Source organism: Natrix helvetica (assembly GCF_964273705.1).
Source record: "Natrix helvetica genome assembly, chromosome: 7".
NCBI classification, from domain to species: domain Eukaryota; kingdom Metazoa; phylum Chordata; class Lepidosauria; order Squamata; family Natricidae; genus Natrix; species Natrix helvetica.
In genome coordinates this window covers 2,861,990-2,889,228 of record NC_138558.1, presented here as the reverse complement: position 1 = coordinate 2,889,228, position 27,239 = coordinate 2,861,990, and the positions used below count along the sequence as shown (strand labels likewise).

At 45.8% G+C, this 27,239-nt stretch overlaps 1 protein-coding gene across 2 annotated transcripts in view; it reads right to left on the bottom strand.

The window, feature by feature from the left end:
- Positions 1–21,343, bottom strand: part of VPS16 (VPS16 core subunit of CORVET and HOPS complexes) — a 30,966-nt gene extending 9,623 nt beyond the window's left edge. The window contains exons 1-16 of one of the 2 annotated variants that reach the window (XM_081960181.1): positions 21,210–21,343; positions 18,699–18,787; positions 14,716–14,807; positions 13,747–13,875; positions 12,550–12,697; positions 12,173–12,288; positions 10,818–10,940; positions 7,659–7,714; positions 7,001–7,090; positions 6,143–6,237; positions 5,915–5,991; positions 4,750–4,881; positions 3,588–3,715; positions 2,974–3,009; positions 1,826–1,934; positions 1,469–1,603 (exon numbers count right to left, since the gene is read on the bottom strand). In XM_081960181.1, coding sequence (XP_081816307.1) covers positions 1,469–1,603; positions 1,826–1,934; positions 2,974–3,009; positions 3,588–3,715; positions 4,750–4,881; positions 5,915–5,991; positions 6,143–6,237; positions 7,001–7,090; positions 7,659–7,714; positions 10,818–10,940; positions 12,173–12,288; positions 12,550–12,697; positions 13,747–13,875; positions 14,716–14,807; positions 18,699–18,787; positions 21,210–21,262 — 1,608 coding nt within the window. In that variant the 5' untranslated portion in view covers positions 21,263–21,343. Of the gene's footprint in view, positions 1–1,468; positions 1,604–1,825; positions 1,935–2,973; positions 3,010–3,587; positions 3,716–4,749; positions 4,882–5,914; positions 5,992–6,142; positions 6,238–7,000; positions 7,091–7,658; positions 7,715–10,817; positions 10,941–12,172; positions 12,289–12,549; positions 12,698–13,746; positions 13,876–14,715; positions 14,808–18,698; positions 18,788–18,926; positions 18,948–21,209 lie in introns of those variants that run through there. The other variant, XM_081960182.1, reaches the window with a different exon arrangement.
- Between the last annotated feature and the right edge of the window lie 5,896 nt (positions 21,344–27,239).

Below are 27,239 nucleotides of genomic sequence, written 5' to 3'. Positions count from 1 at the left end.
AAAAAATACAAAAATAAAAAATAAAACACAAGGTTTACAAAAGGAAATTCTGGGGCGTTGAAGTCCCCACTTCTTCAAGTTGCCAAGGTTGAAAATAGGCTGATCTGGCATGACCGCCAAGGACTCTGTTCTCGCTTCCTGCGGTTGGCCCATCAGTCTGCAGAACGCATATAAAAACTCTGAAGCAATTTGAAATTTTTCCAGGAAGGAGAGACGAGTCCCTTGTATCTAGAAAGCTAGCACATCAGGGAAAAGGCCAGGATGGGGGGACCCACTCCTCTGAACTACCCATTTCTTATCAACATTTCTGCAAACCAAGAAGCTTGCAACTCCTACAAGTGGAGACCCATTTCTTTCTTTCTTTCTTTCTTTCTTTCTTTCTTTCTTTCTTTCTTTCTTTCTTTCTTTTTCTTTCTTTCTTTCTTTTTCTTTCTTTCTTTTTTCCTTCCTTTCTCTTTCTTTCTTTCTCTTCCTTCCTTCCTTCCTACCTTCCTTCCTCTTTCTTTCTTTTTCTTTTTCTCTTTCTCTTTTTTCCTTCCTTCGTTTCTCTTTCTTTCTTTCTCTTCCTTCCTTCCTACCTTCCTTCCTCTTTCCTTCTTCTTTCTTTCTTTCTTTCTTTCTTTCTTTCTTTCTTTCTCTTTTTTCCTTCCTTCCTTCCTTTATTAAATTGTATTTCTTCATTAAATGTTTGGACTGCTTGGTGCAAGGTGACTCTGGACCAAATATTGGAAACAATGAGAGGGAACTGGGAGTCCTAATGGACGATCACTTAGACACGAGCCAGCCAAAAAAGCTAATATAATCCTGGGTTGTATAAACAGAAGCATAGAATCAAGATCACACGAAGTATTACTATTGCTTTATAAAGTCTTAGTAAGGCCACGCCTAGAATAACTGCAACCAATTTTGGCCACCGCATTACAAAAAAGATGCTGAGACTTTGGAAAAAATGCAAAGAAAAGAGGATTAGAGGCCTGGGGACAAAAACGTAGGAAGAAAGTTTGCAGGATTTGGGTTCGGCTAATCGAGAGAAAAGAAGGACTAGGGGATGACATGATAGCAGTCTTCCAGTATTTGAGGGGCTGCCCCCAAAAGGAGGAGGAGAAATTATTTTCCAAAGCACCAGAAGGCAGGACAAGAAGCAACGGATGGAAACTAATCAAGGAAAGAAGGAACCTGGAATTAAGGAAAAATTTCTGACAGTGAGGACAATTAACCTATGGAACAGCTTGCCACCAGAACTTGTGGTGGCTTCATCATTGGAGGTCTTTAAGAAGAGACTGGACAGTCACTTATCTGAAATGGTAGAGGGTCTCCTGCTTGAGCAGGGGGCTGGACTAGAAGACCTCCAAGGTCCCTTCTGGCTCATTCATTCCATTCCTATTCCTGTTGCTTCCTGCTTCTTAGACCCCCCCACCCCCTTTTCCTTCTCAGTCCCTCCTCAGATCAGAACCCCTTCCTCTCGAACCTTAATAGCCAGTTCTGCCCGATTGCTCTCGTAAGCCTGCGTCGCGATGTCCGAATACGAAATGCCCACAGCGTCGCCAAGTTTCTGGTTGATGACTTGGGCCAATTCTTCATCTGATTTCTCTCTCTGTTGAACCTGAGAACGGCACGGAACAAAGAGGGGGCCGTTAAAATGCAATTTCAGGCTGTCCTCACTTAACGACTGTTCGCTTAATGACCTTTTGAAATTACGAATGAAGGGACTTACAACCGGTGCCCAAAGTTAAGAGTTGTTGCAGGGCCCGGTGATCACGTGACTGTAACCTGGGGGCTTGGCAGGCTGTTCACGCTTAGTGACGGATTTCCGGACCGTACATACCTTGTAACAGGCCCAGTGGGCCAAAATCCTGCTTATCCCTTGGAATTCGGAGAGACGGAGATACTCGCAAATCTTGATGGCGATTGGGTAGAGTCTTCTTAAAACCACCCTAAGATACAACGGCCGAAGGATCAGGTCACATGGCGAGGCTACCAGCCATGGTTTATTGAGAGGCATGCAATTCCCGTGGAACAAGGCTCCATCTCTAACCAGGAGCCAAAAGAGAGCCTCCAGCTTTAGGGGCAGTCTATCTTTGGCTACAGAAAAGCCAGCTTAGTGTAGTGGTGGACGTTCAAAGGCTTCAATGTCATCTGGGTGACTTCGGGTCCACCATCACCAGGAGACGGTGACTTCTAGTCCTACCTTAAGCATGAAATTTGACCAGGTGACTTTCAGCCAGTCACTAGGAGACAGTGAGTTCTAGTCCTAACTTACACAAGAAAGCCGGTTGGGTGACTTTGTACAGATCACCAGGAGACGGTGAGTTCTAGTCCCCCCTTAGGGATGAAAGCCATCTGGGTGACTTTGGGCCAGTCACTAGGAGACAGTGAGTTCTAGTTCCCCCTTAGGGATGAAAGCCATCTGGGTGACTTTGGGCCAGTCACTAGGAGACAGTGAGTTCTAGTTCCCCCTTAGGGATGAAAGCCATCTGGGTGACTTTGGGCCAGTCACTAGGAGACATTGAGTTCTAGTCCTAACTTACACATAAAAGCCAGCTGGGTAATTTTGGGCCAATCACAAGGTGACAGTGAGTTCTAGTCCTACTTTAGGCAAGAAAGCCAACTGGATGACTTTAGTCCAATCCCTAGGAGACGGCGAGTTCTAGTCCTGTTTTAGGCATAAAAGCTGGCTGCATGACTTTGTGCCAGTCACTCTCCCTCAGCCCTAGGAAGGAGGCAATGGCCAACCAGTTCTGAAAAACTTTGCCAAGAATACTACCCAAGATGTCTCGAAGAATCAACCAGATTGAACGGAACAATAATAATAAAATAATAATTTTGGCTACTACCTATGCTCAGCCTCAGTGTCCCGTAAGCCAGAGCAGCCCTTAAACTGAGATCAATCAAGATTTGCCCGTTTCCAGATGGAAAAAGAAGAGAAAAAATTAACCCAGATGTGCAATACATTTATAGGAGGAATTAAGTTACCTATCCAGCAAAACCTCCTTGGTCAGCTGCTTATATCTGTAAAGCATCTGTTAAGAATTTTCTAGGATGAGTTTGTTCAGGTACGTTGAAGGAGGGGAGATGGGAAGCTTGTACGTTACCGCTCCCCAAATTACAGGCAGTCCTCGACTTACAACCGTTCATTTAGCGGCTGTTTGAAGTTACAGTGGCTCATATTTACGACAGTCGCAGGGGTCACCTGATCCTCTTTTGTGACCGTCTGAGGAGACAAGTCAACGGGGGAAGTCAGACACGCTTAATGATGACACATTTCACTTAACAAAGCGCAGTGACTCGCTTAATCACCGTGAGAAAAAAAGGTCGTAAAAGGGGGCAAAACTCGCTTAACAACGACCCTGCCGAGCGATGGAGATGTTGGGCTCCATTGTGGTCATAAGTCGAGGACCACCTGTCTTTTTGGGAAACAGCAGAAATGTTTTTATGGACTGTTTGCTAAAAAAAATGGATTTGTTGAATCAGGGGCTGGCCAGAACTGACGAGAAAGCAAATCTTTGCATGAATCCGGAGGCAGAAAAAAAGAGGCAGAAATCCAGCTTCCCGTGATCCATTTTGGTTCCGCCGCCAGGAAAGGATACTGATCGAAGCTGAGCGGGATCCCAATCTGGTAATCTCGGACGGCATTAAGCACCCGCAGATCTCGGCAGGTTTCCACAAAGTTTTCCGGTGCAAATTTGTCAATGAAGCATTTTCCAAAAGAGGCGGCCTACAGGTAGAGAAAGAACAGAGCAAATTATTTTCCTTGCTCATGCAAGTTTCTAGTCCTTACGGTATCAAGCAAAGTGGGAAAGCTTGCAAAAGAAATTCTGGGAGTTGAAGCCCCCCCATCTTAAATCATGCTGGCTGGGGGATTCTGGGAGTTGAAGTCCACCCATCTTAAATCATGCTGGCTGGGGGATTCTGGGAGTTGAAGTCCACCCATCTTAAATCATGCTGGCTGGGGGATTCTGGGAGTTGAAGTCCACCCATCTTAAATCATGCTGGCTGGGGGATTCTGGGAGTTGAAGCCCCCCATCTTAAATCATGCTGGCTGGGGGATTCTGGGAGTTGAAGTCCACCCATCTTAAATCATGCTGGCTGGGGGATTCTGGGAGTTGAAGTCCACCCATCTTAAATCATGCTGGCTGGGGGATTCTGGGAGTTGAAGCCCCCCCATCTTAAATCATGCTGGCTGGGGGATTCTGGGAGTTGAAGTCCACCCATCTTAAATCATGCTGGCTGGGGGATTCTGGGAGTTGAAGTCCACCCATTTTAAAGCATGCAGACTGGGGGATTCTGGGAGTTGAAGTCCACCCATCTTAAAGCATGATGGCTGGGGGATTCTGGGAGTTGAAATCCACCCAGCTTAAATCATGATGGCTGGGGGATTCTGGGAGTTGAAATCCACCCATCTTAAAGCATGCAGACTGGGGGATTCTGGGAGTTGAAGTCCACCCATCTTAAAGCATGATGGCTGGGGGATTCTGGGAGTTGAAATCCACCCAGCTTAAATCATGATGGCTGGGGGATTCTGGGAGTTGAAATCCACCCATCTTAAAGCATGCAGACTGGGGGATTCTGGGAGTTGAAGTCCACCCATCTTAAATCATGCTGGATAGGGAAATCTGGGAATTGAAGTCCACCCATCTTCAAGTTGTAAAGTTCGCTAACCACTGGTCTATCCCAACCCTCCCTCTGTTTTCTTACCTGAGCAGAGGGCTGGGCCCAGACCCCCTGCAAGGATTTACCTGTCCTCCTTACCTGGAGCAGAGCTTTCTGGATGGGCGGGGAATGTTCGTAGCTGGCTGCTTTAATGCATTGTTCGACCGCCTCCGAAAGCAGCTTCTGGTCTTTGATTTCACGCAGGTATTCCTCCGCTTTCTGGCTTTCTTTCTGATAAGAGAGAAGAAACGCAACCGGTTTAAATTTGGGACTCAACTGTGGTCATAAGTCAAGGACTACCTGGAGAGGATTGACCACAAGTGAGCCCAAATTTTCTGCTGCTAAGCGAGACAGACGTTAAGTGAGTTTTACCCAGCTTATACGAACGTTTGTGCCACGATGGTTAAGCGAATTCCTGCAGTTTTTAACTCATTAACACCATCGTTAAGTGAAGCGGGCTTCCCCATGGATTTTGCTTGTCCGAAGGTCGCAAAAGGGGATCCCATGACCGTCATAAATATGAGTCAGCTGCCATGTGATCACGGGGGATAATGCAATGGACGTAAGAATGAAAAATGACCATAAGTCTCTTTTTCAGTGCTGTCATAACTTCCAACCGTCACTAGGTGAACTGTTGTAAGTTGAGGACTACCTATATCTTGGATTGATACTTCATAATAAAACTTTGCCTTAAAATTATAACTGGGGCTTTTCCCAAAAATTGCATCTCATTTCCCCAAGTGTTGGTTGGTAAATATCTCTGCAGCCTTAGCGGCAGGAGTGTGCAGCTAGTCCTCGACTTACAACAGTTCATTTAGTGATGGTTCAAAGTTCACTTAGTGACCGTTCAAAGTTCAACGTTACAACAGCATTGGAAAGAGTGACTTATGACTGTTTCTCACACTTATGACCGTTGCAACACCCCCCGTGGTCACATGATTTCCATTCGCATGCTTGGCAACGGGCTCACATTCACGACGGTCGCAGCGTCCCGGGGTCACACGATCCCCTTTTGCGACCTTCTGACCAGCCAAGTCAACGGGGGAAGCCCGATTCACTTCACAACCGGGTGACTCACTTAACAACGGCAGGGATTCCCTGAGCAACTGTGGCGAGAAAAGTTTGTAAAATAGGACAAAATTCACTTAAGCACATTTCTCGCTTAGCAACATCCATTCTGGCCTCCCTTGTGGTTGTACGTCGAGGACCAAGGAGTTTTTCCTAGTGTTTTCCGTTCTGCCCCTTCTCAATCGCCTTATTTTACCTCGTATTCTTTCTGCGCTTCAAGCAGCAAGGCCCCAGGTGACATGGAGGCAATTTTGAAGATCTCCTCACTGGCCTCTGAAAGAGAAAAGAGGGGTGGGAAGTCCTGACTGTTGACTATTTAAAAGTCGGGGAAAGTTTCTAGTCCTCTTTGTTCACGGTCGGACTGTTTAAAGGTCGGGGAAAGTTCCTAGTCCTCTTGATTCACGGTCTGGCCAGGAAAACCCACCTGGGATGTCGTGGAGGAATTCGTGGGTGGAGCGAGAGAAAATGCGCACCCCGTCCAGCTCTGGGACCAGGTGCGAATCCTCACTCAGAGGGTATCTGAGGGTTGGCATTAAGGAATTGCGGAACTAATCTTTGAAAATTGATAGAGAAAGATTATCTCTGCTGACACGCCCCCCCCCCGCCACCTCAGGAGACCTCCACAAGTTGGAGAACTCCACCCACATACAATACAATACAATACAATACAATACAATAAAATACAATACAATAGCAGAGTTGGAAGGGACCTTGGAGGTCTTCTAGTCCAACCCCCTGCCTAGGCAGGAAATCCTATACCGTTTCAGACAAATAGCTATCCAGCATCTTCTTAAAAACTTCCAGTGTTGGGGCATTCACAACTTCTGGGGGCAAGTTGTTCCACTGATTAATTGTTCTAACTGTCAGGAAATTTCTCCTCAGTTCTAAGTTGCTTCTCTCCTTGATTAGTTTCCACCCATTGCTTCTAGTTCTGTCCTCAGGTGCCTTGGAGAATAGCTTGACTCCCTCTTCTTTGTGGCAACCCCTGAGATATTGGAACGATGCTATCATGTCTCCCCTAGTCCTTCTTTCTCTTAAGCTAAACATGCCCAGTTCCTGCAACCGTTCTTCATATGTTTTAGCCTCCAGTCCCCTAATCCTCTTGGTTGCTCTTCTCTGCACTCTTTCTAGAGTCTCCACATCTTTTCTACATCGTGGCGACCAGAACTGAATGCAGGATTCCATCCTAAGATAGACTGGTTCAAACAATAGAGGCTCATCATTCTACCTGGTTGTAAGTCACATTTTTTTCAGGACTGTTGTGAGTTTTGAGTAAGGATACTGAATGCTCTGCTGGTCGCTTCCAGCAACCACAAGGCACCGGTCCCAGACCATCACAACGGCACGCTGTTGGCTGTGTTGTCGCATACACCTGTCACGTTAAGAAGAAAGAGTAAGGGAGTCGGAAGGGCCTTGGAGGACTTCTAGTCCAACCCCCTGCCCAGGTAGGAGACCCTACACCACTTCAGACAAATTGTTATCTAACCTCTTCTTAAAAACGTCCAGTGTTGGAGCATTCACAACTTCTGGTGGCAAGCTGTTCCACTGGTTAATTATTATAACTGTCAGGAAAATTCTCCTTAGTTCTAGGTTGCTTCTCTCCTTGATTAGTTTCCATCCATTGTTTTTTGTCCTGCCCTCGGGGGCTTTGGAGAACAGCTTGACCCCCCTCCTCCCAGTGGTAGCCCCTCAAATATTGGAAGATGCTCTCCTGTCTCCCCTGGTCCTTCTCTTCCCTAGACTAGCCAGTTCCTGCAACCGTTCATCGTAGGTTTTATCCTCCAGTCCCCTCATCCTCTTGATTGCTCTTCTCTGCACTCTTTCTAGAGTCTCCGCATCTCTTTTATATCACGGGCACCAAAACTGTTGTAAGTCGAGGACTGCTGGTAATCGGTTTTTGGCAAAGGCAAAAGGACCCCTGCAGTTTTGGGGTTGCTTACCAGGCCATCTGCTTGGGAGGGGATCGGTAGTCGCAAGTGAATTCAGCCATTTTTTCCTGGCGGGAAGCAGAAGAAAAAGAAAAGTATATCAAAAAATATTTGCTTTGATATTAATCAGGAGAATTCTGGGAGTTGAAGTCCACCCATTCTGGCAGGGGAATTCTGGGAGTTGAAGTCCACCCATTCTGGCAGGGGAATTCTGGGAGTTGAAGTCCACCCATTCTGGCAGGAGAATTCTGGGAGTTGAAGTCCACCCATTCTGGCAGGGGAATTCTGGGAGTTGAAGTCCACCCATTCTGGCAGGGGAATTCTGGGAGTTGAAGTCCACCCATTCTGGCAGGGGAATTCTGGGAGTTGAAGTCCACCCATTCTGGCAGGGGAATTCTGGGAGTTGAAGTCCACCCATTCTGGCAGGGGAATTCTGGGAGTTGAAGTCCACCCATTCTGGCAGGGGAATTCTGGGAGTTGAAGTCCACCCATTCTGGCAGGGGAATTCTGGGAGTTGAAGTCCACCCATTCTGGCAGGGGAATTCTGGGAGTTGAAGTCCACCCATTCTGGCAGGGGAATTCTGGGAGTTGAAGTCCACCCATTCTGGCAGGGGAATTCTGGGAGTTGAAGTCCACCCATTCTGGCAGGGGAATTCTGGGAGTTGAAGTCTACCCATGCTGGCAAGGAATTCTGGGAGTTGAAGTCCACCCATTCTGGCAGGGGAATTCTGGGAGTTGAAGTCCACCCATGCTGGCAAGGAATTCTGGGAGTTGAAGTCTACCCATTCTGGCAGGGGAATTCTGGGAGTTGAAGTCCACCCATTCTGGCAGGGGAATTCTGGGAGTTGAAGTCCACCCATTCTGGCAGGGGAATTCTGGGAGTTGAAGTCCACCCATGCTGGCAAGGAATTCTGGGAGTTGAAGTCTACCCATTCTGGCAGGGGAATTCTGGGAGTTGAAGTCCACCCATTCTGGCAGGGGAATTCTGGGAGTTGAAGTCCACCCATTCTGGCAGGGGAATTCTGGGAGTTGAAGTCCACCCATTCTGGCAGGGGAATTCTGGGAGTTGAAGTCCACCCATGCTGGCAAGGAATTCTGGGAGTTGAAGTCCACCCATTCTGGCAGGGGAATTCTGGGAGTTGAAGTCTACCCATGCTGGCAGGGGAATTCTGGGAGTTGAAGTCCACCCATTCTGGCAGGGGAATTCTGGGAGTTGAAGTCCACCCATTCTGGCAGGGGAATTCTGGGAGTTGAAGTCTACCCATGCTGGCAAGGAATTCTGGGAGTTGAAGTCCACCCATTCTGGCAGGGGAATTCTGGGAGTTGAAGTCCACCCATTCTGGCAGGGGAATTCTGGGAGTTGAAGTCTACCCATGCTGGCAAGGAATTCTGGGAGTTGAAGTCCACCCATTCTGGCAGGGGAATTCTGGGAGTTGAAGTCCACCCATGCTGGCAAGGAATTCTGGGAGTTGAAGTCCACCCATTCTGGCAGGGGAATTCTGGGAGTTGAAGTCCACCCATTCTGGCAGGGGAATTCTGGGAGTTGAAGTCTACCCATGCTGGCAAGGAATTCTGGGAGTTGAAGTCCACCCATTCTGGCAGGGGAATTCTGGGAGTTGAAGTCCACCCATTCTGGCAGGGGAATTCTGGGAGTTGAAGTCCACCCATGCTGGCAAGGAATTCTGGGAGTTGAAGTCCACCCATTCTGGCAGGGGAATTCTGGGAGTTGAAGTCCACCCATTCTGGCAGGGGAATTCTGGGAGTTGAAGTCTACCCATGCTGGCAAGGAATTCTGGGAGTTGAAGTCCACCCATTCTGGCAGGGGAATTCTGGGAGTTGAAGTCCACCCATGCTGGCAAGGAATTCTGGGAGTTGAAGTCCACCCATTCTGGCAGGGGAATTCTGGGAGTTGAAGTCCACCCATTCTGGCAGGGGAATTCTGGGAGTTGAAGTCTACCCATGCTGGCAAGGAATTCTGGGAGTTGAAGTCCACCCATTCTGGCAGGGGAATTCTGGGAGTTGAAGTCCACCCATTCTGGCAGGGGAATTCTGGGAGTTGAAGTCCACCCATTCTGGCAGGGGAATTCTGGGAGTTGAAGTCCACCCATTCTGGCAGGGGAATTCTGGGAGTTGAAGTCCACCCATTCTGGCAGGGGAATTCTGGGAGTTGAAGTCCACCCATTCTGGCAGGGGAATTCTGGGAGTTGAAGTCCACCCATTCTGGCAGGGGAATTCTGGGAGTTGAAGTCCACCCATTCTGGCAGGGGAATTCTGGGAGTTGAAGTCCACCCATTCTGGCAGAGGAATTCTGGGAGTTGAAGTCTACCCATGCTGGCAAGGAATTCTGGGAGTTGAAGTCCACCCATTCTGGCAGGGGAATTCTGGGAGTTGAAGTCCACCCATTCTGGCAGGGGAATTCTGGGAGTTGAAGTCTACCCATGCTGGCAAGGAATTCTGGGAGTTGAAGTCCACCCATTCTGGCAGGGGAATTCTGGGAGTTGAAGTCCACCCATGCTGGCAAGGAATTCTGGGAGTTGAAGTCCACCCATTCTGGCAGGGGAATTCTGGGAGTTGAAGTCCACCCATTCTGGCAGGGGAATTCTGGGAGTTGAAGTCTACCCATGCTGGCAAGGAATTCTGGGAGTTGAAGTCCACCCATTCTGGCAGGGGAATTCTGGGAGTTGAAGTCCACCCATTCTGGCAGGGGAATTCTGGGAGTTGAAGTCCACCCATTCTGGCAGGGGAATTCTGGGAGTTGAAGTCCACCCATTCTGGCAGGGGAATTCTGGGAGTTGAAGTCTACCCATTCTGGCAGGGGAATTCTGGGAGTTGAAGTCCACCCATTCTGGCAGGGGAATTCTGGGAGTTGAAGTCCACCCATTCTGGCAGGGGAATTCTGGGAGTTGAAGTCCACCCATTCTGGCAGGGGAATTCTGGGAGTTGAAGTCCACCCATTCTGGCAGGGGAATTCTGGGAGTTGAAGTCTACCCATGCTGGCAAGGAATTCTGGGAGTTGAAGTCCACCCATTCTGGCAGGGGAATTCTGGGAGTTGAAGTCTATCCATGCTGGCAAGGAATTCTGGGAGTTGAAGTCCACCCATTCTGGTAGGGGAATTCTGGGAGTTGAAGTCCACCCATTCTGGCAGGGGAATTCTGGGATTTGGATCTCACCTTTAAGTTCGACCGGCCCATCCAGATGTAGCCGGTGTCGGTGAAGAGCGCTAAAAACCGGTGGTTGAACGACACGGCCATCCTGAGGAAGGAGCCGGCGTGCGGGCTGAGCCCAGGCAGGGTCTACAGAAAGGAAAGGAGACCACAGGCTATATTTAAGACCCCGCTGCCCTTCCCCGCATTGACTGATCCCCTTAGGGAGCAGATAGTTGACTTAGGACCACCATTGGGCCCACGATGTGGTCATTAAGTGAGTCAGGCCCAATTTTGTGACCTTTTGGTGGCAGTCATTAAGCGAATCCTGGCTTGTTGGAAGCCCCGTGAGAAGGACGCACAGGGCAATCCCATGAGCCCAGGACGCTTCGACCGTCACAAATATACACTGGTTGTGCCAAGCACTCAGATTTTTAGCCCGTGACCATCGAGATGCTGCGACGGTTGTAAGTATGAGGACCAGTGGCAAATAAACTCTTTTTTTTTTAGCACGATAGGAACTTTGGATGGTCACTAAACGAATGGTCATAGCCCAGGGACTACCTGTGTCTATCAGGCTCACATCCACCCAAGCCTGTGCGTTTTGCAGCCAGAATGGTTGATTCTGAAAGTTGATTGTTTGAAAGTCTCTCCAGTTGGCTTTCATGCCTAAGGCGGGACTAGAACTCAGCGTCTCCTGGTGATTGGCTGAAAGTTTCCCAGACGGCTTTCGTGCCTAAGGCGGGACTAGAACTCACCCTCTCCTGGTGATTGGCTGAAAGTCTCCCAGACGGCTTTCGTGCCTAAGGCGGGATTAGAACTCACCGTCTCCTGGTGATTGGCTGAAAGTCTCCCAGCTGGCTTTCACAGCTAAAGTGGGACTTGAACTCACCATCCCCCAATTTCCTGCCTGGTGCCTTAACCAGTAGACCAAACTGCCTCTCCAATCTTTTCCCCCAGATTGTGTGTCTTTTCTGTCTTCGTAACCCTGACGGCAAACAGAATGCAAATATTCTGTTTCATCAGAATAGAGCTGGAAGGGACCTTAAAGGTCTTCTAGTCCAACCCCCTGCTCAAGCAGGAGACCCTACACCATTCCAGACCAATGGTTATCCAATCTCTTCTTAAAGACCTCCCGCGATGGAGCACCCACAACTTCTGGTGGCAAGGAGTTCCACTGGTTAATTGTCCTCCCTGTTAGGAAATTCCTCCTGCGTTCCAAGTCGCTTCTCTCCTTGATTAGTTTCCATCCATTCCCCGATGCCCAACCTCTGGCTACAAACCATGGCTTATCTAGTCAAGAACGCCGAACTCCATGCCCCCGCCAGACGCCCTGCAGAAATACCTACAATTTCAGAACGAAAGGAGTTTCGCACACATACCACCGGATTGTAGGCTGCGTCATCCAGAAAGTACAATTCTTGTCCGACCGCAAGGAGAATGTTGGTGACCCTGTTTTGACAAAGGACCGTCCAGCAGGAGGGGGCCCCCTGAAGACCTGGCCGGAGAAGGGGCAAAAAGAGGTCATCCATCTGAACTCTGGAGAGAAGAAAGGCTCAACTCTGTCTGGATACTATTCTAAAAAAACACATGTCACAAGCGAGCGAGGAGCGTGGGCCGTCCTCAGTTGTCCTTACTTAACCAATGTTTCGCTTAGCCACAGGACTCAGTTTTGGCCGTTAAGTCGAGGATTACCTGCGCGGGGAAACCAAGTCCCTCCTCCACCCCAGGAGAGGGCGCTAGAGGGAGGGAGCCCCACCTGGCACGCTGGGAAGCCTCCGTAGCTTCATGTCGTAGATGTTGTTGGCCAGGCTGAAGCGGTGCTGAAGGGCGGAGAGGATGGCCAAGCCAGTGCCGTAGGCTGTGTAGAAGACCCGGGCTTCCAGCACATGTTCCTGCACCACGTCCTGAGGGACAGGAGGGGAAGGAGGACGAGTGGATCGGTTCTGGTTCTAAGCCAAGGAACTGGAGGCGCTCATCTGCCACTCGCCTGAAACGGTGTAGGATGGCTAACCTTTTTGGGGTTGGGGTCCAAAAACCCATAATGCAAAGTGTGCATGCCCTTAACTTCACAGAGTAGGTTTTTTAACCGCACTCTGAATAGAATAGAATAGAACAGAATAGAGAATAGAATAGAAAATAATAGAATAGAGAATCGAATAGAGAATAGAATAGATAGAATAGAGGAGAGGATAGAGTAGAATGCAGAATAGAATAGAATAGAATAGAATAGAATAGAATAGAATAGAATAGAATAGAATAGAAAATAATAGAATAGAGAATAGAATAGATAGAATAGAGGAGAGGAGAGGATAGAGTAGAATGCAGAATGGAATAGAATAGAAAACAATAGAATAGAGAATAGAATAAATATAGAATAGAAAATAATAGAATAGAGAATAGAATAGAATAGAATAGAATAGAACAGAATAGAATAAATATAGAATAGAATAGAAAATAATAGAATAGAAAATAGAATAAATATAGAATAAAATAGAATTGAAAATAATAGAATAGAGAATAGAATATAGAATAGAAAATAATAGAATATAGAATAGAATAGAGAATAGAATAGAGAATAGAATAAATATAGAATAGAATAAAATAGAAAATAATAGAATAGAGAATAGAATAGATAGAATAGAGGAGAGGATAGAGTAGAATGCAGAATAGAATAGAAAATAATAGAGTAGAGAATAGAATAGAACAGAATAGAATAAATATAGAATAGAAAATAATAGAATAGAGAATAGAATAGAATAAATAGAGAATCAGTTGTCCTTCTGCAGCAGACTCCAATTCTCCCTCCACTTAACCCTGGTTTATAACAGAAGTCCAATGGAGGCATGGGCTTTCCTAACACGGCTTGCTTCTTGGAGGCTTAGCGTGTGGCGAGACTCTGCACGACTGTGTCTTGAACCCACCTCCGCCCAACCCTCAGCTTGCTGTCACTTACGTTGCTCATGGTGACTTTTTTCTTGAATTCCCCGAAAAGGCTGTGGAGAAGGACGATCCCGTTCTCTTGGACACTGAGGAGCTCCTCGCTGGTGGTCCATCCCAGGAACATCGCCGGAGAATCCTTCCACTAGTGGCAAAGAGACAGTGGCGCTCGCAAGACTGTTCGACCACAGCTCCCATCAGCCCCAGCAGGTTCCAAGGCTTGGCTCTCTGCCTGCATCTCAAGGCGTCTGCCCTTGTTAGCTCGGGGTCCCATGTTCCCCTCCCTTCATCCAAAGCAACTCGTTGCACGGATGCAACTACAACTCCCAGTATCCCCAGCCAGCTGTTGCTTCGCTCCCTTGTTCCACCCAAGGGTCACTAAATGTTGACCGACTACATCTCCCATCCTGCTGAGTTGGTTTAGAACTCTGTTTTTCAAGTTTCCTGATTTTTAAGATCGGTGGACTTCAATTCCCAGTATCCCCAGCCAGCTATGCTGGCTGTGGAATTCTGGGAGATGAAATCCACCTATCTTAAAAGTCAGCAAGCTTGAAAAACACCGGTGTAACATGGCAATTCCGGGAAGTCCTCGACTTATGGCCACAATCGAGGCCCAAATTTCTGTCGTGAAGTGAAACATTTGCTAATTGAGCTTTGCCCCACTTTACGACCATTCTTGCCACTGTCGTTAAGTGAATCCCTGCAGTTAGGAATATGTTCAGTGAACCCGGCTTCCGCATGGATTTCGCTTGTAACAAGGTCGCAAAATGGGATCAGCTCACCCCCCCCAGGACACTGCGACCGTCGTAAATACGAGTCCATGGCCAAGCAGCCGAATTCTGATCCCTTGACCCTGGGGACATTGGAACGGTCGTGTGAAAAATGGCCCTAAGGTGCTTTTTTTCATTGCCGTTGTAACTTTGAACAGACACTGAATCATTGTAAGACGAGGACTGCCTGGAAGTGACCCAGGGGTCTTACTCACCACTACGCTGGCCAGCTGGATTCCCGAGGCAGAGTAGATCTCTAAAACAGGCCGGGAACTGGGAGATTTCTCCTTCTTGTTTTTCATCAGGGCTACAAATTAAAATAATAATAATGATGATGATAAAGAAGAGGAGGAGAAGGAGGAGGAGGAGGAGGAGGAGGAGGAGGAGGAGGAGGAGGAGGAAGAGGAGGAAGAAGAAGAAAAAGGAGAAGGAGAAAGAGGAGAAGAAGAGGAGGAGGAGGAGGAGGAGGAGGAGGAAGAAGAAGAAGAAAAAGAAGAAGGAGGAGGAAGAGGAGGAGGAGGAGGAGGAAGAGGAGGAAGAAGAAGAAGAGGAGGAGGAGGAGGAGGAGGAGGAAAAAAGAAGAAGGAGAAGAAGAGGAAGAAGAAGAGGAGGAGGAAGAAGAAGAAGAAAAAGGAGAAGGAGGAGGAGTAAGAGAAGAAGAGGAGGAAGAGGAGGAAGAAGAGGAGGAGGAGGAGTAAGAGAAGAAGAGGAGGAAGAGGAGGAAGAAGAGGAGGAGGAGGAAGACGAAGAAGAAGGAAAAGAAGGAGGAGAAGGAGGCAGAGGAGGAGGAGGAAGGACGCCCCTAATTGGAAATTGTGAGACCTTGGGAGCTCAGGCGTGCAAGGGGTTAAAAAATGAGTTGGGTGGGTTGAGACCCCCAGAGACACAGCTGGCTGCCTTCTGATGCCTCCTTAAATGATAAGTAATGTGAAGACTGTTCACTGGGGAAGTCCTTGAGTTTTATCTCCCTTGCCTTGGGCCAACCCACACGTCCTTCCCTTCCTCCCCACATCCAAATTAAATCTCAGCTCAGTCCAGCGGTTTTCCAAACTTGGCAAATTTAACCCAGTTGTGGGCTTCATAATCCATCAGAGTAGAGCTGGAAGGGACCTTGGAGGTCTTCTAGTCCAACCCCCTGCTCAAGCAGGAGATTCTATGCTATTGCAGACAAACGGTTGTCCACTCTCTTCTTCAAAACCTCCAGTGGTGGAGCGCCCACAACTTCTAGTGGCAAGCAGTTCCACTGGTTTGATTGTCCTCACAGTACTCACTTTATCAAATTCGGGGAGTCGCTTAACAACTGTGGCAAGAAAGGTCGTAAAATGGGACAAAACTCACTGAACCAGTTTCCACCTGACAGCAGAAATTTTGGGCTCAATTCTGGTCGTAAGTGAAGGACTATCATACCTGCAATGTCTTGGTTTCTGGTGTACCTTTTTAAGTCTCTTTTTTTAGCCCCCCCCCCTTTTTTTTTGGAATTCTGGGTTTTGTATTTTAACTTTGGAGTAAAAATAAAAATAGGCAAACAAAAAAAGAGAAAAGAAATGAATTCATTGCTTTCCCACATCTCCTCTCCTGTTTTGTATCTGGCAAGGGTGGGCACTCATTCATATGAGGCTCCTGAGCATGGGCAAAGCGAAAGGCAAGACAGAGGACCCAAGACAACAAATTTAATACCAGAATAAGGGGTGGGGGGGGAAACCCAGGAAAAGATAACAAGAAAGCTGAGCTGAGCCTCTCCCTGCTTTGTTTCACTTTGAGCTGCTAGTCCTCTGCATGCATGGAGCAAAGTGGGCAATTTGAAAATGCAAAAAAAAATAGTAAAGAAATAAGAAAAATATACCTGTATTGTAAATCACTAGCAGTTCAAGATAGAATAGAATAGAATAGAGTAGAGTAGAATAAAGAATCAGGAAGAGAATAGAATAGAATATTGGAATATAGAATAGAATAGAATAGAATAGAATAGAATAGAATGGAATGGAATGGAATGGAATGGAATGGAGTGGAGTGGAGTAGAGTAGAATAAAGAATCAGGAATAGAATAGAATAGAATATTGGAATGAAGAATAGAATAGAATAGAACAGAACAGAGTAGAATAAAGAATCAGGAATAGAATAGAATAGAATAGAATAGAATATTGGAATGAAGAATAGAATAGAATTGAACAGAGTAGAGTAGAATAAAGGATCAGGAATAGAATAGAATATTAGAATGAAGAATAGAATAGAGTAGAGTAGAGTAGAGTAGAGAATCAGGAATAGAATAGAGTAGAATATTGGAATGAAGAATAGAATAGAATAGAACAGAACAGAGTAGAATAAAGAATCAGGAAGAGAATAGAATAGAATATTGGAATATAGAATAGAATAGAATAGAATAGAATAGAATAGAATGGAATGGAATGGAATGGAATGGAATGGAGTGGAGTGGAGTAGAGTAGAATAAAGAATCAGGAATAGAATAGAATAGAATATTGGAATGAAGAATAGAATAGAATAGAACAGAACAGAGTAGAATAAAGAATCAGGAATAGAATAGAATAGAATAGAATATTGGAATGAAGAATAGAATAGAATTGAACAGAGTAGAGTAGAATAAAGAATCAGGAATAGAATAGAATATTAGAATGAAGAATAGAATAGAGTAGAGTAGAGTAGAGTAGAGAATCAGGAATAGAATAGAGTAGAATATTGGAATGAAGAATAGAATAGAATAGAACAGAACAGAGTAGAATAAAGAATCAGGAAGAGAATAGAATAGAATATTGGAATATAGAATAGAATAGAATAGAATGGAATGGAATGGAGTGGAGTGGAGTGGAGTGGAGTAGAGTAGAATAAAGAATCAGGAATAGAATAGAATAGAATATTGGAATGAAGAATAGAATAGAATAGAACAGAACAGAGTAGAATAAAGAATCAGGAATAGAATAGAATAGAATAGAATATTGGAATGAAGAATAGAATAGAATTGAACAGAGTAGAGTAGAATAAAGAATCAGGAATAGAATAGAATATTAGAATGAAGAATAGAATAGAGTAGAGTAGAGTAGAGTAGAGAATCAGGAATAGAATAGAGTAGAATATTGGAATGAAGAATAGAATAGAATAGAACAGAACAGAGTAGAATAAAGAATCAGGAAGAGAATAGAATAGAATATTGGAATATAGAATAGAATAGAATAGAATAGAATAGAATGGAATGGAGTGGAGTGGAGTAGAGTAGAATAAAGAATCAGGAATAGAATAGAATAGAATATTGGAATGAAGAATAGAATAGAATAGAACAGAACAGAGTAGAATAAAGAATCAGGAATAGAATAGAATAGAATAGAATAGAATATTGGAATGAAGAATAGAATAGAATTGAACAGAGTAGAGTAGAATAAAGAATCAGGAATAGAATAGAATATTAGAATGAAGAATAGAATAGAGTAGAGTAGAGTAGAGTAGAGAATCAGGAATAGAATAGAGTAGAATATTGGAATGAAGAATAGAATAGAATAGAATAGAACAGAACAGAGTAGAATAAAGAATCAGGAATCGAATAGAATAGAATAGAATAGAATAGAATAGAATAGAATAGAATAGAATAGAATAGAATATTGGAATGAAGAATAGAATAGAACTGAACAGAACAGAGTAGAATAAAGAATCAGGAATAGAATAGAATAGAACAGAATAGAGTAGAATTCTTTATTGGCCAAGTGTGATTGGATACACAAAGAATTTGTCTTTGGTGCAGATGCTCTCAGCGTACATAAAAAGACAAGATACATCCATCAAGAATCATAAGGCACAACACTTAATGATAGTCATAGGGTACAAATAAGCAATCAGGAAACAATCAATATCAATATAAATCATAAGGATACTAACAAACAAAATTACAGTCCTGCAGTGATAAGTGGGAGAAGATGGGTGATAGAAAGGACGAGAAGGCTAAGAGTAATAATAATGCAGCCTTGGTGAATAATTTGACAGTGTTGAAGGACCTATTAGCAGAGTGATGGCGTTCGGGGGGAAAACTGTCCTTGTGTCTAGTTGTCTTGGTGTGCAATGCCTTATAGCGTCATTTTGAGGGTAGGAGTTGAAACAATTTGTGTCCAGGATGCGAGGGGTCTGTAGATATTTTCACAGATGCCAAGAGGTTTTTGCAGCAAAGGGTTGAGAGAAAGGAAGGATTGTCACCTACCGATGGGACCCCCGTACGGGGCTGCAGCCACCAAATAATCTCGTAGGTCTTCCTTCAAATTCCAGCTCATGCTATAAAGTTCCAGTTTCCTAGAGAGGAAAGAAGTACTAATTTTATTTATTTATCTATCTATCAACAATTTCATATGCAACAACTCTGGGCAGCTTACAACATCAATTAATTAAATAAGAGTAGATTTTTTAAAAAAAATCATAATTTAGCTTTCACCTCTCTGTCCTGCACCACCGTCCTGTCCTGCTCCTTCTGCGTCAGTGTTTCAATAATTTAGATAATTGTTTTTGCAACCTGATCGTTAAAAACCAGATAACTTTTTTTAAAAAAGCTACAGAAATCTAATATTCTACTGAAAGCCTTCAGTGATGAAGCACCTACAACTTCTGGATGGAAGCTGTTCCACTGGTTAATTGTTCTAACTGTCAGGAAGTTTCTCCTTAGTTCCAGGTTGAATCTCTCCTTGATTAGTTTCCACCCATTGCTTCTTGTTCTGCCCTCAGGTGCTTTGGAGAATAGTTTGACTCCCTCTTCTTTATGGCAACCCCTGAGATATCGGAAGACTGCTATCCAGAACGCGGCCGCGCGGGTTGTCATGGGAAGTTCTAGATATTCCCACGTAACACCACTCCTGCGCGAGCTGCACTGGCTACCTGTGGTTTTTCGGGTGCGTTTCAAGGTGCTGATTACCATCTTTAAAGCGCTCCATGGCACAGGACCTAGTTACTTGCGGGATCGCATCCTCCCACATACATCCCTGCGGCCAATCCGGTCTCACAGGGAGGGCCTTCTCCAGGTGCCGTCCACCAGGCAATGCCAGCGGGCGGCGCCAAGGAATAGGGCCTTCTCTGTGATGGGCCCAACCCTCTGGAATGACCTCCCCCACGATATTAGAACCACCACGGACTTCCGCTCCTTCCGACAAAAATTGAAGACTCACCTGTTTCGATTAGCTGGCCTGGCATAATTATAATTGTTACAACTTCTACCTCCTGGAAGTATACTCTCAACTGGTTATTTTAAGGGTAGCATTTTAAATTTAATTGATTTTAGGGCTCTTAGAGCCATATTTTATTCTTCTATACAGTTCTTTTAACTTTTTAACCTCCTCCATGTGTATATGTATATTTATATTTATATTTATATTGTACTTATTACCTGTTATGTGTTGTGTGGACTGTACACCGCCCCGAGTCCCTTTTTGGGAGAGGGGGCGGTTTAGAAATGCGAAGAATAAATAAATAAATAAATAAATCATGTCTCCCCTAGTCCTTCTTTCTCTTAAGCTAAACATACCCAGTTCCTGCAACCGTTCTTCATATGTTTTAGCCTCCAGTCCCCTAATCCTCTTTGTTGCTCTTCTCTGCACTCTTTCCAGAGTCTCCACATCTTTTCTACATCGTGGCGACCAAAACTGGATGCCGTATTCCAAGTGTGGCCTTATAAAGGGGTATTAACACTTCACTTGATCTTGATTCTATCCCTCTGTTGATGCAGCCTAGAATTGTGTTGGCTTTTTTGGCAGCTGCTGCACACGGCTGGCTCCTATTTAAATGGTTGTCCACCAGGACTCCAAGATAGTTACAAGCAGTTACTACTATTAAGCTAAAGTCTTTAAAAGCAGATGCAAAAGGAATAACCAAATTCCTTTCAAGAGGAATGCAATCCCTGAATGCAGTTTAAGGTGCAAACAGCCACATAAAAGAGATCAACAGAAACTGCACATAAAACCCAACAGCCTTAAGTCACCCACAAAAGTAACAATGCAATAAAAGGGAAAGACAGGCTGATTTGCGTTCAGAAGTTGTGGGAACTTCATCCCTGAAGGATTTCAAGAAGAGATTGGACTGACATCTGTCACAAATGGCATAGGGCAGAGGTCCCCAAACATGGCCACTTTTAAGACTTGTGGACTTCAACTCCCAGAATTCTCCAGGCAGCCACATAGGGTAACTTTCTTAATAGATGGCGGGTATGCAGTAAGCATAATATATCTTGACTTCAGCAAACTGAACAGAAGAGCCAGCTGGAGAATTCTGGGAGTCGAAGTCCACAAGTCTTAAAGTTGTCAAGTTGGAAGACCTCTGGTGTGGTGTCTCCTGCTTGGGCAGCCGGGGGAGGGAGTTTGGGGGGGGTTGGTTGGTTGGATTGGATGACCTTCGAGGCCCCTTCCAACACTGTTAATCTGACTCTGCCAAAGACATTAGCGCGCACACACACACAGACACACACCCACACCCCTACCTAACCCCGGGATCCTAGCCTGCTGCAGGGAGGCCCTTTGCTGGGAGAGTTGTAACATTATTATCCTATTGGTCTCATCATCCCCTTCTGGCTGGGGAGGATGGGCTTTGCAATTCAAAGCTGCTAAAGCTGTCCTGGGCAAAGAAAATGAGTTGTTTTGTGGGTTTTGTGCACAAACATACATATATATATATTAAACCTTAATTGCAATCGCAGGAAGAGGCTTCTATGGGGGGGGGGGAGAAAGGCACTGACCGATAATAGGCGGACTCCCCCAGGGGATCCCAATTGGCCGTGTAGCAATCCATTGGATCGAGCGGGAGGATCTGGCTGGGTCGCTCAGCTGCTCTCCCGGCTGCTCACGAGCACTTCCGCCCTCACTTCCCGGCCTAGATAAGCGGAAGGGAGGAAGCGGCGGCCGCCATGTTGAATGAGGGCAGCTCCAGCACCCGGCTTGGCTCGCGGCTGCCCTCTAGAGGAGAGAGGAAGGACGGCTGCTTGCCTTGCAAAAGGGGAAGAGACGAAGGATTCGTCGTAGTCCTCGACCTACGACCCCGAATTTGAACCCAAACTTTCTGTTTCTAAGTGAGACCTTTGCCCCATTTTGCAACCTTCCTCCAGTTTATTTATTTATTTATTTATTTACTGTGCTTCTAGACCGCCCCCTCTCCCAAAAGGGACTCGGGGCGGTGTACAGTCCATGCAAAGAATACATCAAAATACAATAAATAGAAAAATTAAATATGTACAGTTAAATATGGAGGAGGTTAAAAATAGAGTTAAAAAGAACTGTACAGTTAGCCAGTATATATAAATATAATTTTAAAACCCCTAAGAAACACACAAATTAAATTAAAAACAATACCCCTAAAATAACCAGTTAATAATACGTCTACCAGGAGGTAACAGTTGTAATTATGCCAGGCCCGCTAATCGGAACAGGTGAGTCTTCAATTTTTGCCGGAAGGAGCGGAGGTCAGTGGTGGTTCTGATGTCGGGGGGGAGGTCATTCCAGAGGGTTGGGCCCATCACAGAGAAGGCTCTACTCCTTGGTGTCGCCCGCTGGCATTGCCTAGTGGACGGCACCAGGAGAAGCCCCTCCCTGTGTGAGCGAATTGGCCGCAGGGATGTGTGTGGGAGGATGCGATCCCGCAAGTAACTAGGTCCTGTGCCATGGAGCGCTTTAAAGATGGTAATCAGGACCTTGAAACGCACCCGAAAAACCACAGGTAGCCAGTGCAGCTCGCGCAGGAGAGGTGTTACGTGGGAGTACCTAGTACTCCCCATCACAGCCCGCGCGGCTGCGTTCTGAACTAACTGCAGTCTCCGGGCGCGTCCCAAGGGCAGCCCCATGTAGAGAGCGTTGCAGTAGTCCAGGCGGGACGTCACCAGCGCATGAGTGACCGTGCGCAGGGCATCCCGGTCCAGTAGGGGGCGCAATTGGCGCACCAGGCGAACCTGGTGGAACGCCCCCCCTTGCCACGGCTGCCACATGGTCATCCATTAACAGCCGGGCATCAAGGAGGACGCCCAAATTGCGCGCCCGTTCCACAGGGGGCAATTGTTCGCCCCCTATGGCCAGCGATGGAATCAGCTGGCTGAACCGAGGTGCCGGTAGCCACAGCCACTCAGTCTTGGAGGGGTTGAGTTTGAGTTGTGAAGTGAGTAACGCGGTTGCTAAGTGAATCGGGCTTCCCTGTCGACTTGGCTGGTCAGAAGGTCACAAAAGGGAGGAGAATAATGTGAGTTACCCCAGGGAATGCTGCAACCGTCATAAGCGTGAATCCTGTCTCAAGCGTTCGAATGTAAATCACGTGCCCGTGGGGATGCTGAAACGGTCATAATTGTGAAAATAAAAAAAACACCTGCCTCACAAGTCATATAACTCACTGTTTTCAGTGGCATTGAAACTTCGGTCGCTAAGTGAACTCTTGTAAGTCAAGGAGTACCTGTACATTTTTATGCATTAATGCTGTGTTATGCCATACGATATATATGTATATGTATAAGGACAGCCGAGAAGATGATAAGATAAAGGTTCCCCTCGCACATATGTGTTGATCGTTCCCGACTCTAGGGGGCGGTGCTTATCTCCGTTTCAAAGCCGAAGAGCCAGTGTTGTCCAAAGACGTCTCCGTTGTCATGTGGCTGGCATGACTCAACGCCAAAGGCACACGGAACGCTGTTTCCTTCCCACCAAAGGTGGTTCCTATTTTTCTACTTGCATTTTTTACTTGCTTTCGAACTGCTAGCTTGGCAGAATCTGGGACAAGTCACGGGAGCTCACTCCGTTACGCAGCGCTAGGGATTCAAACCGTCGAACTGCCGACCTTTCTGATCGACAAGCTTAGCGCCTTAGCCACTGAGCCACTGCGTCCAAAGAGAAGATCATAGGAAGCTAAGGCTCACAACGAAGAAAGGCTTGCCACAAAAGTAAAAAATAACAAAAAAAAAAAAAAAAAGCTTCTTCCAACATGTTAAAAACAAGAAAAAAAAGTTAAGGAAACAATTGGCCCATTGCTAGGAGAAAGTGGCAAGAAGGTGACAAGCAACAGGGAGAAAGCAGAACTATTTAACTCATGTTTTGCATCTGTCTTTACATAAAGGGATAAAACAGTCCAACCTATCAAAAACAGCACCACAAAAATGAGATTAGGAACACAAATTGAAATAGGGAAGAAAATGGTAAGTGAGCACCTGTCTACCCTAGACGAGTTCAAATCACCAGGACCGGATGGATTACACCCCAGAGTTCTGAAGGACCTGGCAGACAAGATCCCATTGTCTGTGGGGATGCTACGAAGGTCGCAGAGGTGAAAAACGGTCCCAAGTCCCTTTTGTCATCACGGTTGTAATTTGGAAGTCTTACTAAGTCAGTGTTTCTCAACCTTGTCAACTTGAAGATGTCTGGACTTCAATTCCCAGAATTCCCCAGCCAGCGAATGCTGGCTGGGGAATTCTGGGAGTTGAAGTCCAGACATCTTCAAGTTGACAAGGTTGAGAAACACTGCACTAAGTGAATGGTTATCGTCTTGGAAAGTCGGCCATAGAAGAAAGACAATAAGAAATCCTTCGTTTCATTCAATTGTCTCCGAGGTGGGATTCAGACGCTTCGGACCAGTTCACCTGAACCGCTAGCGGGGATTTCAGGGGGGCTCACCCTCCTGGCCCGGCTCTGCGCCATCCTATTTAGCCATGATGTTTGTGAGGCGGGGCGCATGTGTGGAAGGGATGCGTGCAGCCACGAAGCGAGCGCGCCTGCAGTGAACCGGTGGTAACTGCTGGATTGTCTTTCTGTCAATGAAAATGGAGGGACGTGGTGTCTCAGGGGCCAAGACGCTGAGCTTGTCAATCCGAAAGGTCGGCAGTTTGGCAGTTCGAATCTCTAGCGCCGCATAACGGAGGGAGCTCCCGTGACTTGTCCCAGCTTCTGCCAACCGAGCAGTTCGAAAGTACGTAAAAAATGCAAGTAGAAAAATAAGGACCACCTTTGGTGGGAAGGAAACAGCGTTCTGTGCGCCTTTGGGCATTGAATCATGCCGGCCACATGACCACGGAGACGTCTTTGGACAGCGCTGGCTCTTCGGCTTTGAAACGGAGATGAGCACCGCCCCCTAGAGTCGGGAATGACTAGCACATCATATGTGCGAGGGGAACCTTTCCCTTGAGCTTAAATGAAAATGATCCAGCACAAACCAGAGTTGTATAGTTTCCGAGCAAGCCCAGATTTGTCTTCATATCAATGATATGAAGGACTTCATAAGGACTTCATATCAAGAGCGCATAAGGGAAACAATTGGTGTGCTTGCCACCCAAATGTCTCTGAAGCTAGTTTCGTTTTCTGCTTCGGTGTCCCTTTTTGTGTGCCACGCCTGGCTGAACTTCAGGTTAAAAGCATTTGCAGAAGATTAATACATCCGGATTAGAAAAGAAACAGATCTTCTCCAATCTGGGGCCGCCAGTAGGTAGAACTGCAACCAAGAACTATGGAGAAATTTCTCAACAATGAGAACAATTAACCTGTGGAACTGCTTGCCACCAGAAGTGGTGGGCTCTCCATCCCTGGAGGCCTTTAAGAAGAGATTGGACAAAACATTCAGATTGAACATCCAAGAAACAGATGTAGAAAAGAGATAATAATAATAATAATAATAATAATAATAATAATAATAATAATAATAATAATAATAATAATAATAATCTTTAATTTATAGACCGCACCCTTTCCTAAACAAGACTCGGGGCGGTGTACAGTCATATTAAAACAATGTAGATACAAAAATATAGATAGGTATACATAAATAGACAGAGGAGGTAGGGTATACACTGTACAATAGATTAAAATTCGAATATAAATTAAAATTACCCTTAAAAATTACCCCAAAATAAGGTGTTTGCCAGGAGGTTGAAAGTGGGACTATAAATCAGCCAGGCCAGCTAATTGGAACAGGTGGGTCTTAAGTTTCTGTCGGAACGAGCGGAGGTCGGTAGTGGTTCTGATATCGGGGGGTGGGGGAGGTCATTCCAGAGGGTTGGGCCCATCACAGAGAAGGCTCTACTCCTGGGCTCCGCCCGTTGACACCGCTTAGTGGACGGCACCCGGAGGAGTCCCTCCCTGTGGGAGCGGATTGGTCGCAGGGATGTATGAGGTGAGATGCGATCCCGCAGGTAACTAGGTTTATATTAGATAAAGACCTTAGAGAAGAATATGGGAGACAAGTCAAAAAGAAAAAAAAAAGCATAGCAATTAAAGTATTGAAGCGGGCAAGAGATCCTGGATAGATGCTTTTTTGTTTTGTTTTTGATATTGTTTTGATATTTGCTTCTCTTTTCCGCTCTCTTTCCTTTCTTTCTTTTTTGCAGGTAGGGGACTATGATTAGAAGTGAGTTAGGATAGAAAGAAAATGTTTTTTTTAACACAGGATGACATGATGAAAAGTTAGAATAAGGGATAGGAATAAGAGAAAAGGGGAATATTAGTGTACACACTTTTATATAATAAAATAAGAGCAATGATAAGAGAAAACATGGGATAATCGGATAATGACAGATTGCAACCTTAGATGAGCATGTATTATTATTAGAAATAGATAGGTTGGATGAAAGTAATAACTATGACTAATGCTATTCGTTTTATTTATATTAGAATAAATGATACCCAAGTGCCACACAGTATGTTGTAATAATAATAACAATAACAATAATAATAATAATCTTTTTTTTTTTTAAGAAGAGATTGGTCAGGCACTTGTCTGGAATGATACTGGTAGCCCTTTTACTTGCTCTTCTTCTTCCTCCCCTCCCTCCCTCCCTCCCTCATTCTCTCCCTCCTCCCCCTCCACTCCCTCCTTCTTCCCCTCTTCCTCCCTTCCTCTTTTTCCTCCTCTTCCTCACCCTCCTTCTCCTCCTCCTTTTTCCTCCCCTTCTTCCTCTTTCTTCCCCTCCTCTCCCCTCCTCCTTTTCCCTCCCCCTCCTTCCCCCTCCTCTTTCTCTCCCCCTTTCTCCTCCTCCTCCTCCCCTCCTCCCCTCTCCTCTTCCTCCTACTTCTCTCCCTCCCTCTTCCTCTTCTTCCTCCCCATCCTCTTCCTTCTTCCCCCCTCTCCTTCTGTTATTTTGCAAGCACACACGACTGCTTCTGTACAGGAGACAAGTTCCTTGTGTGTTTAACCACACTCGGCCAAATAAACAAAGCACCGAATATAAAAGAAAAAAGAGCAAGCCGCAGGCGGGGGAAAAAAAAAATCAAAGATGAAGATTAAAACAAGTATGAATCGGAAGCATTTTGCCTCCGGCCTTCATATTGTTTCCGTCCTCACCACTTTTGTTGAGACAGAAATTAACGGAGAGAGCAAAAGTTTCAGGTCTATCTTTAGAAATAACACCAATGTGCAGGAAACAAGAAGGGAGACTCGTTTTTTAAGAAGGAGTTAAACAGAGGAGCTGTCTCAGCAGAAAACCAAGTGGCGTCTTCTGTTTCCGAGGGGGTCAAAAATTCATATGGCTGTGAGGATGGCTGGCATGCAAACACTGTTGTTATTAGTCCATGCCTAAGGCAGGACTAGAACTCACCGTCTCCCGGTGATTGGCCCAAAGTCACCCAGCTGGCTTTCATGCTTAGGGCAGGACTAGAACTCACAGTCTCCCGGTGAGTGGCCCAAAGTCACCCAGCTGGCTTTCATGCTTAGGGCAGGACTAGAACTCACAGTCTCCCGGTGAGTGGCCCAAAGTCACCCAGCTGGCTTTCATGCTTAGGGCAGGACTAGAACTCACTGTCTCCCGGTGATT